Raw genomic sequence first — 17399 nt, forward strand, 5'->3', positions numbered from 1 at the left:
TATTCTCTTTTAATTTCTATGCAATTGTCTTTAATTTTGGTTATTAAATTATTTTAATCTCACATTTTATTTAATTCACTAAGAATTACCCATTTATCGCTCAAGTCCCTATGAAGACGATATCTTACTACTATGTTACTTGAGGAGCGATTTGATAATCTTGTCAAAATCCCAACACTTACAGGTTTCTTCATTACATTCCAGTTAAAGAAAGTCGACTTTCGGTGGGTTGGTAAGACACCTCTTTGTAAATGATTGTGTTAGTTCACTATTAACTTTTCTTTGTTTGTCTGTATTATATTCATCCTCTACATATTTCTTGGTACATGCATAAATCTCTTTCGTGCTAGAAGGTCTCTAGAACATGATTCAGCCAACAAACAAGTCGATCATTTCAAGCCTTTTGGCTTTGTTAACAGCAAATTGAGATCGGAGTGGTCTACACATATCTCTTTTATGTTGCATGTCTCTTGAGAACAACTCAACCATCAAAAAAGTCGTCTAACCTTTTTACAGATCTCTTTCATGTTGGAACCTTTGACAATGACTTGACTGTCAAACAAGTTGGCCACTTCAAGCATTTTTAGCTTTGCTTATAGTAACTCGGATTCGAACTCCTTTGTAAACTCTTTGAAAAAATGGCAATAAATCAGGGAGGCAAGCTCGAAAGCTACTTGATGACAATGTCCCTAAGGGTGGTCGAGAAATCTATGCAACTGATTATTATGTCATCATCCCTGCCTATGCATGTTTGAGTTTGAAATGCCCAAAGATGCACCTATGGATTTTCAGTATCATCAAAAGTGTTCCTCATTAAGTCTTTATTGCAACTCGGTCACTTTATTCCGAGAAGGGTTGCAATTCATCATATGTTGTTTGTTAACTCTTCAAGTTGCCAACGTAAGGCTTCCTTTCTTTCTCAAGCCTCTTGCAAGGCTTTATGATCGATGACGCTCCTTAGTTAGACTTTGGCTTTGACTTGCTTTCTTAATTTAATGTTGAGCTTTTTTTTTTTGTTACGCATACTCTTGACTACTTGTAGTAGTACGTTTTGGCAAAAGTGGGTTGTCATCTACTCCATCATGAGCTATTTTGGCTCCAACCTAGCTTGTCCCTATTTGCATTCCTATTCCTCATGGTGACCATGACTAATCAGTTTATAAGGTTGAATCTACAAAATGAGGTTTTTTATGGCAGAAAATTCTTCAATGATGGTTGTTGCAAGATTTTTTTGAAGACCCAACCAACGATGGGCTTCAATGTTCATGTCGAAAGACTCCGAAGAGAGAGGAGGAGCTGCCCCAAGGCTCAACAACTCTTCTTGTCCCCTCCCCAGCTCTACCTAACCATGAACCTAAGGTGAGAAATGAAGTTCACCTCTATTTATACAAGATGTCTTTGAAAACTCTTTATATGTGTCCTGATGGCATTGGCTCTCGAGGACCATGCATCTATGTATGTATAATCCTGTTATCTTCATACCTAGTACAAATGTGTTATTGTGTGTCTCTGACAGGTTAGACACATGGTGCGCTACTCAGTATGTCACCATGTTCTAATGGTCTCGAGTGCCTAGTTGGCTAACAATACAAGGTTAGTGATAGTCAGTTATAGGTATAAGTCAACATGTGCCTATGGATTGATACTCAGTTGATCATTTACAGGTAAGTTGCCATGTGCTTGGAGACCGTTCTCGATTAGTCAATCCCACACTATTTTTAATCTCTTTCAGTACCTATATATACATATCATTTTATCCTTTTTGTCCCTACAATCTCCTATACATACCATTTTATCACTTTTTTTCCTACAATCTAAATTCATAGGGACTAAAAGAGATTAAAAATAATATAAGAGATTAAAAATAATATTGTAGGAACTAAAATGAATGATTAAGTATAAGAAATAAATGATAAAGTTTATGCAATTATATCATTTAAATGAGTAATTAAACCTTTTTTTTTTTTATCATTTCACTCATTTGTATGTATCTCACTTATTGAAACTGTTAAATATTGGAGAAGATCTATACTCAAAACCAAAAAAAAAAAAAGGAAGATGAAACAAATTAAAACGGTAGATAAAATACGAAAAGGAAGGAAACAATGCAATATAGACAAAAAAAAAAGTGTTATATATTTTTGCTCTAGAAAATATAGCTGAAGTTATTACTTGCAGTGTGAGAAGCGCTCCCCGTTTGACTATTCATTATACCTTAAATTTCTCATATACTAGATGATTGAATACTCACATAAATGCTCCCCTCCTGAAAAAGGAATATATATATATATATATAATCGAGATAAGGCGTTGTTGTTGTATAATTATATAGTGGTAAACATTTAGTGATATACAATAAGAAAATCCTTTACTTTAAAAATATCTAAGAAATTTCAAAACTTACTTACTTTTCATTATTCGGAATTTTTTTTGGAAGTTTTATTGGGGACTCCATCCGAAATATATGTTTGATTCCATATTAAAAAATTAGTTATGTTTAGTGTTGGTCACACTTGATTTTATCCTTAGATCATTGTGTATGGTACTTCTCAAACATGGATCAAAATTCAAATCAGTAAACTGAGTGTGTTTGCAAATAAGTTGAAAAATTAGTTTTGAGAAAAAAGTATCACAACTATTATTTTTGTTTTTATTTTATTTTATTTGTTAGATTTATATTGAAACACGTGTACAATAATTTTAACTATAAATAAAAAATATACCAAGTCACCTCTAAAGCTACTTTTAGGGGCTTATGGATCCATAAAAGCTCAAGTCTATGAGCTAACATTTTCTTCCATTAAGATCCTTCTCTTTGGCAAAGAGGGAACTAGGTTCACGTATCTTTCGGTTCGATATCTCTTCAACCAACCATCAATGTACAAGGGTGTTTTTTTGGTTTTAGAGAAACCTGCAAGTCATTAAAATTGCCCCCGAAGTCTTCAAAACAGAAGTTTAGCCATGACTGACCGTCATTATTGACTGAATAATAGTTTTTTATGGCTGTTAAAATCCATATCTCACTATTCCACCTTTCAATTAGAGGCTTATTTACTAAAGTCAAAACTCAAGCAAGCTTATGTTCAGCCTCTCGAAGACAAAATTGTGACTTAGATGAACCAAATGCAGTATTCAACTTACACATTTTGGTTGATCTGTTATTTAGCAAAAATTATAATATTATATATTCTTTTTTTTTGGTTTAAATGCTTGTTTACAACGTGGCAGTGTGTGGTTTACAACATGACAGTATGTAGTCCTTCCTGGTATATTATAGATGCTAATAATACATCATGCAAAAATTTTAATTACTATAATTTATCGTACAAAAAATTGATGAAAACGTAGTTATTTATTTTAAAATCATTGATGTATATATCAATATCAATATCATGAATTATTTATAATACAGAAATGTCTAAGAAAATTTTACATAGGGATTGAAATCCATTCAAGTAATTGCATACCTAAATCAATTCTGATTAAAAGATTTCAAACAGCAATTATTTTATAATTAATGTTCTAATATCTATTATGCAAAAAATGATGATTCTTAAATTTTTGCATTTATTTAAAATCAATTTTATAAAATAAAATTAATTCAAAATCAAATCTATGCACATCTATAAACACGTATGCATGAGTCATGACATTGATGGATCTTTTTAATATGAAAAGGCAAGCACAGATTTTTCTATGATTGTGGGGCAATGGATTATCCTCTCAGTCTCCGAACTTGGGATTCTAGAGATGAGACTATCTCTGAGGCTAATGTCGAAAGCCTCCCATAGTCCCATTTGGACCGCGCGCGGCAGAAATCTCCTTTGGCAGTATAAGGCCAAAGTTGAACCTGTTACAGAAGTGTCACTGTCACATGTTAGTAGGTTAACTGCAGGTAAATTTACTATAGGAAGTTACTTTTAAAAACTAATAATTACGAAAGAGGATCTGTTTTTAAACTTTTTATGAAAAGGGTCTGTTCCACAATGGATGTCGTCAGAAGAATTGGCGACATACTAGAGGGTGTCGCTAGTGGCACAAGCGGGACATGCTGAGCTTGTGTGACTGGCGGCACCCTCCAACAACGTCAGTTCTTCTGGCGGCATCCATTGAGGATCAGACCTTTCGTAAAAAGTTTAAAAACAGACCCTCTTTCGTAATTAGTTTTTAAAAGTAACCCTTACAGTAAATTTGCCGTTAACTGCACCCTTTTTTTTATATCCATAGTAATTAGAATTTTTTGTTTTAGAGTGAGATATTAAGTATTTTTATAAGTTTGAGTCGTTTGATTGGTTACAAGATTTAATTCTCAATTCAGAATTAATCATAAAACTCTTTATATCTCCTAAACAGTGTCATATCAGAATTAAATCTAATTTCTCTTCTTTAATTGGTTTGTTTAACTAAGTTTTTTTTATTAAATTATTTGTTTGATTCCTATAATTTTGCAATTTATATTTTTTTATTTTTATAGTTTAAAAATAATTTTTTATTTTGTATAATTTATATTTTAATTCTCATTTAATCCCTATAATTTAAAAGTATATTTTTTAGTTCTTATCATTTGTATTTTAATTTTTTGTAGTTCCTATAATTTGGAAGTGATTTTTTAGTTTCTATAATTTATATTTTAATTACCTTTTAATCCTTACTAAAAAAATATAAAAATAATTAGTTATAAATTATCAACTATTTTTTATTACAAATTATCTTTCGATAACTTAATTACAAATTATTTGTTAATATTTTTGTAGTTAATTTTAATTGTTAATATTACTCATATTTTGATGGTAATGAGTAAAAGAGAATTAAAATATAAATTACAGGAACTAAAAAGATCACTTTCAAATTATAAGGATTAAGTAAGAATTAAAATATAAATTATAGGAATTAAAAATCATTTTAAAACTATAATGACTAAAAGATATAAATGATGAAACTATAGGGACTAAACGAGCAATTAAACTTTTTTTAAAAAAATACTTTTAAGAAAAATAAATAAATAAAAAAATTCTGTTAAATTATCTTTTCATTAACTAACTATTATTTAATTTTAAAATAATAAAGTTATTGCTTAATTGATATTCCATTTCATCGAAAATTAGTTCCCCCGCTATTGTATGTCGATCGTTATGTGAAAACACCCTATGTACAATGATGCTGAACTAAAAAAAGAAACTACACCTTTGACCATCATGCACTCACCTATTGAGGATATTTTAACGTCCTCATCAATTGCCATCTGTCAAATTCGGATTCATTGCTAGAAGAAGCACAACATCTTCAGACCGGTGGGTCCCATAGCGTGGAGAATGGATTTCATGAAAGAAAGATTGATGGCAGTAACGGGAAGGGGTACAAATGCGGCGAATAAAACAAACGCAGTAGATGGTGAAAAATTGAAAATACGACCAAAAAACAGAAAATTGTATGTATGTGGAACCGTTTTTCCATGAGTCAAAATGGAAATGACAAATCAGAGAGGGTGGGACGAATAAATTACCCTTGGTGAGTGGAAATGGAAAAAAAAAAAAAAAAAAGGCAAATGAGGGTAAGAGTCTAAAAAGATAGGTTTGTGGATAGATTTTTCACCAACAAATTATTGAGCAAATCAAATACATAAGTCAATTTGGTATTTTACTTTAATTCAAAATTTTAAATTAATAAATTTATAAATTTTTTTCACTTATATTATACTCAACTTATTCATTTTTAACCAATAGGAGATTTTACTTTCACGGTTTTACTCTAAAAGGACATATACCATTTGCTATGATATTTGCATGTCACGATGAGATCTTATGCATTTTAGATTCAATTCTTATAATCTTCATCAATTTCTGATTCCAATCTTGCTTTAATAAATCATGTCATATTAGAAATAGTTCAATTCTTATAGCTTTGCATACATACAAGACATTTATAATCTATAACAATAACAATTTTCTTATACAAATTCATTTCACAACTAGAAAATAGACTTTGAACATTGATTATTATAGACTTTCAATCTCAGTTATGATGTTGAAATTACTATCGTTAAAATTATCGATTTTAACATTAGTTATGAAAATCAATGTTGAAATTTACTATACAATATTGATTTTTATAAAAATCGATGTCATATAATAAGAAATATACCAAAAAATACAAAATATGCAAAAACAACATCATTTTGACCAAAACCGTTGTTGAAAACCACAATCTACATTGGTTATGTCAAAATTGATGTAGAAAAAACATTTTCTACATTGATTCTACCAAAATCAATATTATATAGTACTTACAACATCGATTTTGTCATACTGATGTAGAAAGTATCATTTTCACATTGAATTTTTCTGACTCGAATATTGTATAGTCACTTTTTATATCGTTTATTACATAATCAATGTAGAATGTCCTTTCTAACAAAAATGATCTATTCTCTTTATTTCGCTTCCTGTGGTTTTAAAAGACATATTAAAAGCTTAAACAAAAAATTTAATGCAATTCTATTAAAAATATTTGGTATTTTCTTATATCATCAATTAATATAAATAGTCACACTATCATATGTCCAAGAAAGAACAAGGCATCAATCTTTCCCACCTTGGCCAAGCCCCAATGACTGAATATGTGAAATTAAGGCATATGGAATATTGTAAGTTATTTGAAATATCTTATCCAAGAAGTAAAATTAAAGAAGTCAAATTAAATTACGGAGAACTCTCAAATAATATATGCACACACTTGTGCACAATTAATGAGATCATTTCACGCAAATTACAATTGACACATGAATAACTGCTGGCCATTAATAAGGTCAACAAAAAAGTGCAATGGTTAAATCCTAATTATACCTAATTAAATTAAATTTAATAGTCCATAACTTGATTCATGAAGAGAATTTATGCTGCTCATGTATTTTGGCTAAATTTGATAGTCTTACCATCTGCATGGTATAAATGATAAGCTGGTAGAACCCAATTGTTTTCGTGACATGTATTGTCTAGTTCCTGCAAGATTAACAAGGTTCTAAATATTTGTTTTTAATGAAGATAAATGAGATGGTGGGATCATTGTGCTAATTAAATCAGTCCCTAAATATATACTATTGAAAAATGTCATACAAGAGAAGAGAAAATATCACAGGCACAACAACTACATTATCCGGTTATTAAAATAAGAGAGAAGATAACAGATGAAAAAGTTAGTATATATATACCTCAGCACAATCTTAAAGACTTCATTCATGCACAAACTAAGCCACCGCATAAAAAACATTCTACACCATAAAATTGATCGGTCCAGCTTTACATTCACAGACATAGCTCAAGCTCAGCAAAAAAACAAGTGAGTGTTTACCATTATATCAGATTAATTTAATGTTAATAAACTGTGTTTGGAACTGTTATGGTGAGCAAATTAAGTGGGTGATATTCCTAATACACAACCATCCAAACTAGAATTCCAAGAGAATGGCAGCTCAGACTTAGGATATAATATAGAACTCGGAGACTGGGATTTGGGGTCATTACAAAATAGTATAACAACTTACACTCCTACCAGAAAGTAGAAGGAGCACCAAAGCATTAAGCAGCTATGACTTGTCCTCTTTTGATTAAACCCCATAATAAAATGTCATTGCCACCAAATCACCTACATTACTCTAATAACAAATGTCCATTTACATCAAGTAGAGTAGATAATAAGAATAAGCCATACATGTTTAGCAATCATCAACTTAGTTAGAAGTCATCATTTCATTTGCACTTACTGGACATAAAGTGAATGCTATGTTAAAATCTCGAAATATCAGCAACAACTGATAATCCGTGTGTTTGTGTTTGTATGCATAGAGAGTACACTGACCAGAAAAAATATAAAGTTTAGATAGTAACAAGAAATAATTTTACCTGTCCTCCTGATGCTAATAAGGCTCCAAATTCAAGCACCTTGTTCATATCAAAGCTGTCAAGGAACAGAGTAAATATCTTTCAACAAATGTATTCAACGTAATAAAAGTAGGGAAAACTATTTTCAAACAACATTAAATATATACATATATATATATATATATATATATATATTATTTTTTCTTTTAAGTTAAATTATCAGATGATTAAATTTAATATATTTGTAATTAATTCATTAGTAACATTATGTAATTTAAAAATATATATTTTGTAGGGCATTTATTAAGTCTTCAATTAATATGACACAATTTTGAGTTTTAGTGAGTGTAAAATTGATATTGATAGTTTTGGTTTTGTTATTCTAGAATTAAAGATCCTGAAATAAATACTAATTAAAAGAAATTTAATATTTTATTAGAAGTATTGAATTATGTTAAAAAATAATTTCTTTAAAATGGATGTAATAATTTATAAACTATCATTAACGATACTTGTAAATATTGCCATTGTTAAAAAAAGTTTTTTCAAGTTTTTTTTTTATAAAAAAGTTCTATATAAAATAACGATGCTATAAAATAGTAAGAACATGAATTAATACATGGTAAGACATGGAAATTACTTTATTATAACTTTTAATTAATAATTTTACAATTTTTGTAAAAAAAAAAGAATAAAGTGAAAATTAATAACCTATATTAATTATATCAAAACTCAATCATAAAAATTGCTTATAAAGTTTCAAGAATTTTCAACAAGACCGTGATAGCAGCGATAGGAATGCCAGCATAAGCTTTAAAACCTGTTTTGATGCTAAAAATTTACTCAAATGACAAGGTGAATTATAAGTCATAACCCTGTCAAATCCTTCTCAAGCCCTTGTTAATTCCTCAAGCATCACAAATGAGGCATGCCACTTTTTGTTTCCTTTTTTTTTCGATTACTCACATATTGTTTCAATTATATTATATATTATATATAGGAAACCATTAGTTGAGTTGTAAGTGTAACTGTAATTAAGACAACTCAAATTCAATCAATCTTCTCAAATTTAACCCAGTGTGTGGTGGTCCAAGATACAATACAACACAGATTTTATTCTCATGGCAGAAGAAAAACATTTTATCACACAAAAAGGAAGAAAACTCTAGTACTAACTGAGAAAATAAAAAACGATTGCTTGCTTACTTTTAGAGTAATGATACATATATGCATACACTTAATACTCTTTATTTTTCTTTATCTCTTTTTATATCATATTAGCTATTATTTTCAAAACATTGTGTTGAAATTAAATTAAATCAAGTTATTGGATGCAATTCAACTCTAACATGCCCTTACTCAAGAGCAGGCAGTCATCACCTTATGCTGAAATTTTATTATAAATAATACTAAGGAAAAAGGAGCAGCAAGCAAGCATCAAGCTCTTGAATTCTTGTTTACTGTATGAAAGTGGCTACAAAAATATGTCAAGAAATTATTCCAAATGCTTTAACTATTAGGGGCAGGTCAAGAAATGGTTTTAAGTTTTTGATCAAAGAGAGTGATGGTGATGAAAGAGAATAAGTACATTACCAATTTTGTTTTTACATCACAGTCATTAAGATAATTGACATGCAATGAATACAATTCATAAATATGACATAAACTGAACATATTACAACAAAACAGTGGGAATAGAACTTTATAAAAGTTGATACCTTCTTAAGAAGACTGGTCAAGTGTTGAGGGTGTGATTTTGCTATCTGACGAGCAGCAGTCAACCTTGTTGCTTGGGTTGACCCAGCTTTAAAAGTTTGGTTAAAGAAAATTCATGAAAAATTAAATGATAGGTCAAGTAAATGTAAAGATAAGGAAATTGTGAAGGATACTCTCTAGGAGAGTGAGCAAACGCTGAAGCCTGGTTGGGCCATTGCAAATCATTCCAAGTACTTTTTTGCTCCCTTTGCCTAAAATCTACAATACCAACAAACATATTAATTAGGATCTTATTTACAGGAAAAATAAAAACAATGTTTAGACTATATTACTAATAAATCTCATGTTTATTCCAATGGAAACAAAAAGATTGGGAGAAAATCTGGAGCATACTTCAATAGGACACAACATTCTTGGTTGTGATGTTGCTGGATAGAGTTGCTAGTGTGATCAACAGAATAAATCAACACCAAATTTGTTCATCTAGTATGAGGCTTTACAACCAATTCCATCAAGACACAAAGAAACTTGATTAGCATGAATGGACTAGGAGAATGGAGTAACAACACACTAATAAGTCCTGTACCAGTCCTATAAATCTTATGATGCACCACCTTCAACAAAACTTAGTACAATATAATGCTTATGGTAAACTTCAAAAATCTGGAGAATGTCTTTTATGTTCTCTGAGTTTTGGTACTATATTTCCTCCATGAAACATCAAAATGGGTAGAAAAGCAACACTATAAAGAGATGGATTACATTGCATGGTAGTTTTATTCTCCTCAAATAGATATCACAAATCAAAATTTAAGAAACATCCTTCCCCTGATGATGTAAGTTACAACTCCTAAACATATGTTAGAGTAGTAAACACAAGAAGCCAATATTTGGATCAACTATTATGAGCATTGACTGTTTAACTCAATGTATGCTTGAACATGGGCATGGCCTAAAAACAACAATGCACTAACAACCAAATAAACCCAGAAATTTTTCCCCAAAAATGAAAATCTTACAAGGCTAACTGAAAAGTATATAACTATCTGAATTATAAACATGAATGTTCTGAATTATATATTAGAACAAAAAGAAGTGACTAAAAGAAATAGAGTGGCAAAGTAATAGAAAATGCAGGCAATAGCAACCTGGTTCATTGAGTGGTTCTTAAAAAATAAAAATACAAAATTAGGATACCACATGAATACCCATGACTTCATATGTATATAAAAGTCCAACATGGAAACAAGTCCAAGAATTCTTGCTTGATCTACATGCGGCGGGAAGAGATAGAAAGAGGAAGGACACTTATCAAGTGGATGAACAGAAAAAATATAAGAAACAAACACTCAGACATTATAAGATTCACTCATTCACCTACAACTGATTATTGATACATGTTCTAATCATCTCATTTTTTAAAAAACAGAAGTTACCATCTTATCATGATAATATGCAAAACATGTATATTCTATTTTGAATAGCATAACTCAACTATAAACAAAAGTAAGTTTGCTACAGATCCAGTAAGTCAATTGTCAACCACACATACAGGTAGCCTGATACTCACATGCCAAGGGTATCAAACAACGGTGCAAAAGGCAATTTTACAAGTTGGTCACTGTGTGCATTACCCTCTAAATCTACACAATCCACTGCAGTTAAAGCATTGATTAAAAAACTGTAGGCCTTTCCAATCAATTAAAAGAACACAGATATAAAAGAGAAAAGATATATTACATTCACAATCAGTTGCACGCTCTAAGGCCCTGCAGTAAGGGTTGTTAGAAAAATATGTATTCTCTTTTGGTAAAGAATCTGAAGAGGCAGATACTTGATTCTTTAGGACAGAGTAGCCCTCACTCACAAGACATTTATGATAATGAATGAGAACAAGAAGCACTTGAAGACTGCTATCTGCTATTGGATTTCTTGAACCTTCACTGCTTGAATTGATCAAATAACTGAATGGAAATAACACAATATTTGCTGAATGGAGAAAAGGAAAAAACCAAAAGATGTAACCATCAGTAAGTCTCTAATTTTGAACAATAAGACAATTATCACAATATTTTATAAATAACAAAGTATGTTTGACCCCAAAAGTTAATAAATAGAAAACTATAGCTTGTCACATACAAGCTGCAGAACCGACTCTCTTTAGCACACTATTCTGACTTCCATCATAAAAGATGGAATAAGATGCTCTGTTAAAGTTGGATGTTTAAGTTTCAACTTCTTACCTGAGCCATTGCCGCACCAAGAAATGGGTTCATATCATTCGGTCTAGGAGATGGCCCACAAAGAAGCTAAGTTGAGATTGCAATAATCATAAAATTAAGCAGCTCCAGATGTAGGAAATATGTGTTGGGGCTTCCCAGCCAAGGGCGCCACACCGGCCCAGCCCCTAAACTTCCTCATCTACGGCCGCACGGGCAGGATTGGCGGCCTCCTCGGCTCCCTCTGCCGGGCCTCGAGAATTGGGCCTCCCTCGAAGTAAAAGTAAAAGTGAAGAAAGCGACGTTGCGTGCGAGGGTGACGGCGAGACTTAGGATTTGCGAGAGAGAGAGAGGGGGGTACTTGTGTGTGAGGGTCTTTTTTTAAAAATCATGTTGTCTATGCATTTATAACACCATCTTAAAAAACCATGTTGAAATGGAAAATCTTTAGCATTTTAAAAAAATTGATGTTGTGAGTCTTGGATAACATCAGTTCTTAAAAAATTAATGTTGAAATCGATTTGTTAACATCAGTTCTTAAAAAAAGAATTCATGTTAATCATCACATCTTATTTTAAAAAAAAATATTATCACACGATTAACGTCGATTTTCATAAAATCATTAAGTTGAGAATATTAAAAGTTTTTTTAGTAGTAATAGTTAACTTAGATAACAATAATTGATGAAAAAACATATAAAAATGTTATTCTTATTAGATCTATTAATTAGTAACAATATACAATATTAAAAAAATTGTATTTTTCAGTATTAAATATATATATATATATATATATATATATATATATATATATATATATATATATATATATATATATAATCAACGATAACATATATAATTATCAGATTTATTAATTAATATATATATTATTTTATTTTTATTAGTAGTTTACTCCCGTTGGGGTATATATTATTAAGTGGCATATATTATTATATACTAACTAGTAGTTTTTTCGAACTGAAAATATAAGTAAAAACTAAAACTAACTCACATCCATAAAAAAATTACATCATTTAATATGTTGATTGTCTTAGTAAAAAAGTTAATTCATTTTCTAATGTTCTCTTTACATGTAATTGCATAGGAAAAAAAAGAAAATTGTTTAAAATAAAACTCTAGCTAAATAAAAATATTTTAGAGATAGGAGTTAATTAAAATTTTCTTAAATTTTAGTTCTACACATATTTAGTTTTTGTTGTTTATATTTCAATTCTAAGGAAGTATATATTATCTGATTTTATTTTTACTGAAAGTAGTACATTTATTACTAATTAATATATATCAGTAATTATTATTATATTTTTAATAATACTTTTTAAAAATATATTATTATATATATAATTAAAAAAAGTTGAGGGAAGTGGGGGAGCTAAAGCCCAGCTGCCCCGTATATTTGTCCCTGAAAGCCATCCTTTCTTCTGGAAGCCAGGAAAAGATTTAAAAAAATATTTTTATATATTTGATAAAGTTATTATCTATTTCATTCAATAACCCTATATATATATATATATATATATATATATATATATATATATATATATATATATTCTAACTATTCAATACAAGTTTTTTATTAGGTAGATTAAGAGCATTAATTTCCAATGCAGATGCTCGTTCGTATAAGTTGCTGAAAGTTAAACATGTTGTTTAACAAAATTTTCATTGGAACATATGATTGGATAATGTGTTCTTCAAGTGAGCTGTTTAGATAACTATTGTTTAACCAATGATTTGTATAAATAAAAAAAAATATTTTTTCATTCATAAAATTTAACATGACTTGAGTTAATAGTATATGTTATTTAACAATTTTAATATTAGAGTAAATTTTTGTATAAAATTCTTATACTTACATGATATTATAGATCTCATAAATTTAAAATAAATAATTCATTTAAGTAATAATGCATTCCATATATCATAAGTTTATACAATATAATTGTAATTTCATTAAATAAATTAAATTTAGTCTATACTTTTAAAATATAAGTGAATGTTAATTATAAGATTACCATTACAAAAGTTTGATTTATTAAAAATTTACTGTGTATTATCGTGATCGAGTAAACTTTCGAAATGTTTAATAATTGAAGGATAAAGTTTAATACATATAAAGAGTTGTTAGATGAGTAACTTTACGGAAAGTTGCTCCTAAAATAATTTAATTCTCCTAAAAGTATAACAAATCTAATATAAGTGATAAAATTAATAACTTTCGTTCCAACTATGTGGTAGCAACTTAAAAAAAGCTATTAATCTAGATACGGGTAATATGATCTACATACATACACGTATAAAAGATCGATATATGAGATATTTTATTAAGTGGACTTTATGAAAATTAAACTGTTCATACAAAATTGTGACCCAAAGTATGTAGTCTATAAAGCATTTGAAAGAAATGAAATCAACGACGTTAGTTATTGGGTAAGTGACCTTTTGAATTTACGTAGGCCAAGATGTGCATGCAGCGCAGGGTTTAAAGACCCCATGCAAACCGACATACACGCCAAATCAAAGAGAAAACAAAAGAAACAAATAAGGTTGAAAAATTAAGACAGATGCCTCTCTCTCTCTCTCTCCCTTCCGTTCAATCCCCGGTATTCACTCTCCTTTCCTTCCATTCTTCGTCTTCTCTTCTTCCTCCAAAGAAAGAAATATCACATCACATCCTTCACTCATTAATCCAAAAATGATCAATAACAAGAAGCAACCCAAAGAGTATCATTCCCATGAAAGACCGTAGGAGACGCAACGCCGTCGTTTCATGGAGCGCGCTCTTTTGGTGCACCCTCCTCCTCGTCTTTTCCACCATCATCTTCACCACCCTAATCTTCTCTCCCTTCATCACCACCTTCTCTCACCCATTCAAATGGATCAAAACAACCACTACCAACTCTCGCGCCACAATCACAATCCGCGAAACCGTTATTCTCCCCGACCAGGCTCTGATTTTCCTAAACTACCCTCCATCTTTCCGCTTGTACACCAAACATGACCTTTCGTGTGTTTACTTCTCCCCTGACGATGACTCGTCGTCTCGAGGGGTAACTCAGCCGCCGATTCAGCTTCACCTCGCGCGCCTCCGCGAGCAGATCGTGCGGTGCACGCTCCCTCCACGTGGCGGCACGGTGTCGCTTCTCATCAAATCGAACGGCGTTGTCATTCCGAGGCAGGACTCGTCGGGGTCCACTCACGAGTGGACCCCACTGGTCTACGATGCCCTCTTTGACCGTGACAATACCACCGTCGCGTTCGTGAAGGGCCTGAATCTCCGACCAGAGAAACTCATGGAACCGTCCAGATTTCAGTGCATCTACGGCTGGGATTTCACAAAGCCCAAGTTCCTTTTAAAATCTGATGTCGTATCCGCTGCACAGGAAATTATAAGGTGCAAAACACCAAAAAGCATTTTAATAGGTAAGGCCCAAGCCCAAGACATTAAAGTGACCATCCATGCGAAAGACATGGGAGTATTCCCTTCTATCGCCAGGCCCGGGCTTCGTCTGCAACACACCACACCAAAGCAAAAAGCCCATGAGATGTGTATCTGCACCATGCTTCGCAACCAGGCCGGTTTCATGAAAGAGTGGGTAATGTACCACGCCAAAATCGGAGTCCAACGTTGGTTCATTTACGACAACAACAGCGATGATGACATAGAAAACGTGATTTCTTTCCTACAAAGCGTTGGTTACAACATCTCCCAACACCTTTGGCCTTGGGTTAAGACCCAAGAAGCTGGGTTTGCGCATTGCGCCCTACAGGCCCGATCCTCGTGCGATTGGGTTGGGTTCATCGACGTGGATGAATTCTTCAATGTGAAAATTAAAGGGGGCATGCACGGTGTGATTTGGCACCATGCAAAGCCCGGAAGCAATGTGGGTGAAATTAGGACACCGTGTTACAGTTTTGGGCCTTCGGGCCTACGAGAAGTGCCGAAGGAAGGGGTGGCAGTGGGGTACACGTGTCGATTGGCAGCACGTGAGAGGCACAAGAGCATAGTGAGGCCTGAGGCGCTGAACCAAAGTTTAATCAATGTGGTGCACCATTTTCATCTAGGTGCACCATTTGTGACCGTGGATGTGGAGAAAAGTGAGATGATGATTAACCATTACAAGTACCAAGTGTGGAAAGTGTTTAAGGAGAAGTTCTATAGGAGGGTGGCGACATATGTGGCGGATTGGCAGGAAGAGCAAAATGTGGGGTCCAGGGATAGGGTTCCCGGTTTGGGGACCAAACCGGTCGAACCGGCTGATTGGGCTAACCGGTTTTGTGAAGTTAGGGATAACGGGTTGAGGAATTGGGTTTTGAGGAATTTAGAAGACCGACGCACCCGTCTTTTGCCTTGGCAATCAGAGTTTGAGCATCATCTTAGAAAGAGGCGAAGGCGAAAGGAAAAAAAACCTTTTATGATACAACCATTATTCTAATCCTCTATTTTTTTTTTCATTTTTGCTTTCTTTAGTTTTTTTTTATCCCTCTTGCAATGATTGACGTACTATCTTGTAGATATGACATAATTGATTTTATTTATTTATTTTTATTTTGTACATGGATATAAGAAAATTACATTTTTCTACAACATTTTTTTAATGTCTAATTTTATATTGCAAGAGCTATTATCTTGTATAGCTTTGTCCTAGGATTGACCACTCGAGCAGAACACCACTCGCGATACTGATTTGATACTCAATACTATTTGTATATGATTACCTCGAGCAGAACACCACTCGCCATACTGATTTGATACTCAATACTCTATTTGTATATGATTACCTCGTTCAGTAATCATTTAATGCTCAACTCTTAAAATCAAGTAACTACTTACTATTGAGTCGTTGTTACAAAATATAAATTCAATATCGTTAAGTTAACATTGGTTTTTGAAACCAATGTTAATAAAAATATGATGGCAAAATGGTAAATAATATGACTTTCTTTAACATCGATTTTTTTGAAAAATTGATGTTAACAAGAACATGGTGACATTTTTGATAAATAAATTGAGTTAATTCATATCGGTTTTGAAAAAATCGGTGTTAACTAGTTGATCATAATATTGGTTTTTTTAAAACCCGATGTTAACATTAATTCGTTAACATCAGTTTTTCTGAAACCGATGTTAAGTTTAAACGTTAACATTGATTTTTTTAAAAAAATCGATGTTGTATTATTCATAAATTAAAACCCCAAACCATTTTCCCCCTGCGATGAACAAACTCGAAGATACTTAGGTCCCTCGGTCACCTTGCTTATTCATTGCATAGACCACATTGTCGTTTTGCCCATGCCGCCATCGCCCACGCAGTGTCGTGCCCTCGCCATTGAGCGCACTGGTTCTTGCCCACGCCATCACAATTTTTCTTTTTTCTTTTTACACCACTGTGCCCTCGCTGTGTCGATGCGGTGCTCATTGGTTCATGCTCACTCTGTGTGTCTTTTGCACAGGTCCACCTTCGTCCAATCGATGTTCACCTTCGTCCTGCTTTCAATTTTTGTTTGATTTGAAATCATAAGTTTTTTGCTTTTGATTGTCGTTTTCATTTTCATTTCCACTTTGTGAT

General features: G+C 31.9%; 2 protein-coding genes across 9 annotated transcripts; one reads left to right on the plus strand and one right to left on the minus strand.

Moving 5' to 3' along the window:
* Positions 1–6620: 6620 nt before the first annotated feature.
* Positions 6621–12186, minus strand: LOC114399426. Of its 8 annotated transcripts, XR_003663725.1 has the most exons (9): positions 11837–12186; positions 11461–11582; positions 11334–11362; positions 11164–11248; positions 9987–10087; positions 9767–9851; positions 9596–9681; positions 7899–7953; positions 6621–6998 (listed from the first exon to the last, which is right to left on the minus strand). XR_003663725.1 is itself a non-coding variant. In XM_028361611.1 (8 exons), the coding sequence occupies exons 4-8, from the start codon at positions 10002–10004 to the stop codon at positions 6900–6902; spliced, it is 327 nt and encodes a 108-aa protein (XP_028217412.1). In that variant the 5' UTR covers positions 10005–10087; positions 11334–11362; positions 11461–11582; positions 11837–12186; the 3' UTR covers positions 6621–6899. The 8 variants fall into 8 exon arrangements, 3 of the variants coding, with proteins under 3 accessions (XP_028217412.1, XP_028217411.1, XP_028217413.1); XR_003663723.1 differs by having other exon boundaries at positions 11334–11582; XM_028361611.1 differs by lacking the exon at positions 11164–11248 and having other exon boundaries at positions 7899–7937.
* Positions 12187–14564: 2378 nt separating this feature from the next.
* On the plus strand, positions 14565–16265 carry LOC114398701 (glycosyltransferase family 92 protein RCOM_0530710). The gene has a single exon (XM_028360865.1). The coding sequence runs from the start codon at positions 14565–14567 to the stop codon at positions 16263–16265; it is 1701 nt and encodes a 566-aa protein (XP_028216666.1).
* Positions 16266–17399: the final 1134 nt, after the last annotated feature.

The sequence above is a fragment of the Glycine soja genome, chromosome 19 (assembly GCF_004193775.1).
Source record: "Glycine soja cultivar W05 chromosome 19, ASM419377v2, whole genome shotgun sequence".
NCBI classification, from domain to species: domain Eukaryota; kingdom Viridiplantae; phylum Streptophyta; class Magnoliopsida; order Fabales; family Fabaceae; genus Glycine; species Glycine soja.

Excerpts from the sequence above, each read along its gene's own strand:
- LOC114399426 (XM_028361611.1), bottom strand. Across the intron at positions 7,938-9,595 it reads TGACCAGTCTTCTTAAGAAG|GTGCTTGAATTTGGAGCCTT; the intron begins GTATCAACTTTT and ends GATATGAACAAG. Across the intron at positions 6,999-7,898 it reads TATTAGCATCAGGAGGACAG|GAACTAGACAATACATGTCA; the intron begins GTAAAATTATTT and ends TTAATCTTGCAG.
- LOC114398701 (XM_028360865.1), top strand. The coding sequence starts at position 14,565 with ATGAAAGACCGTAGGAGACGCAACGCCGTCGTTTCATGGAGCGCGCTC.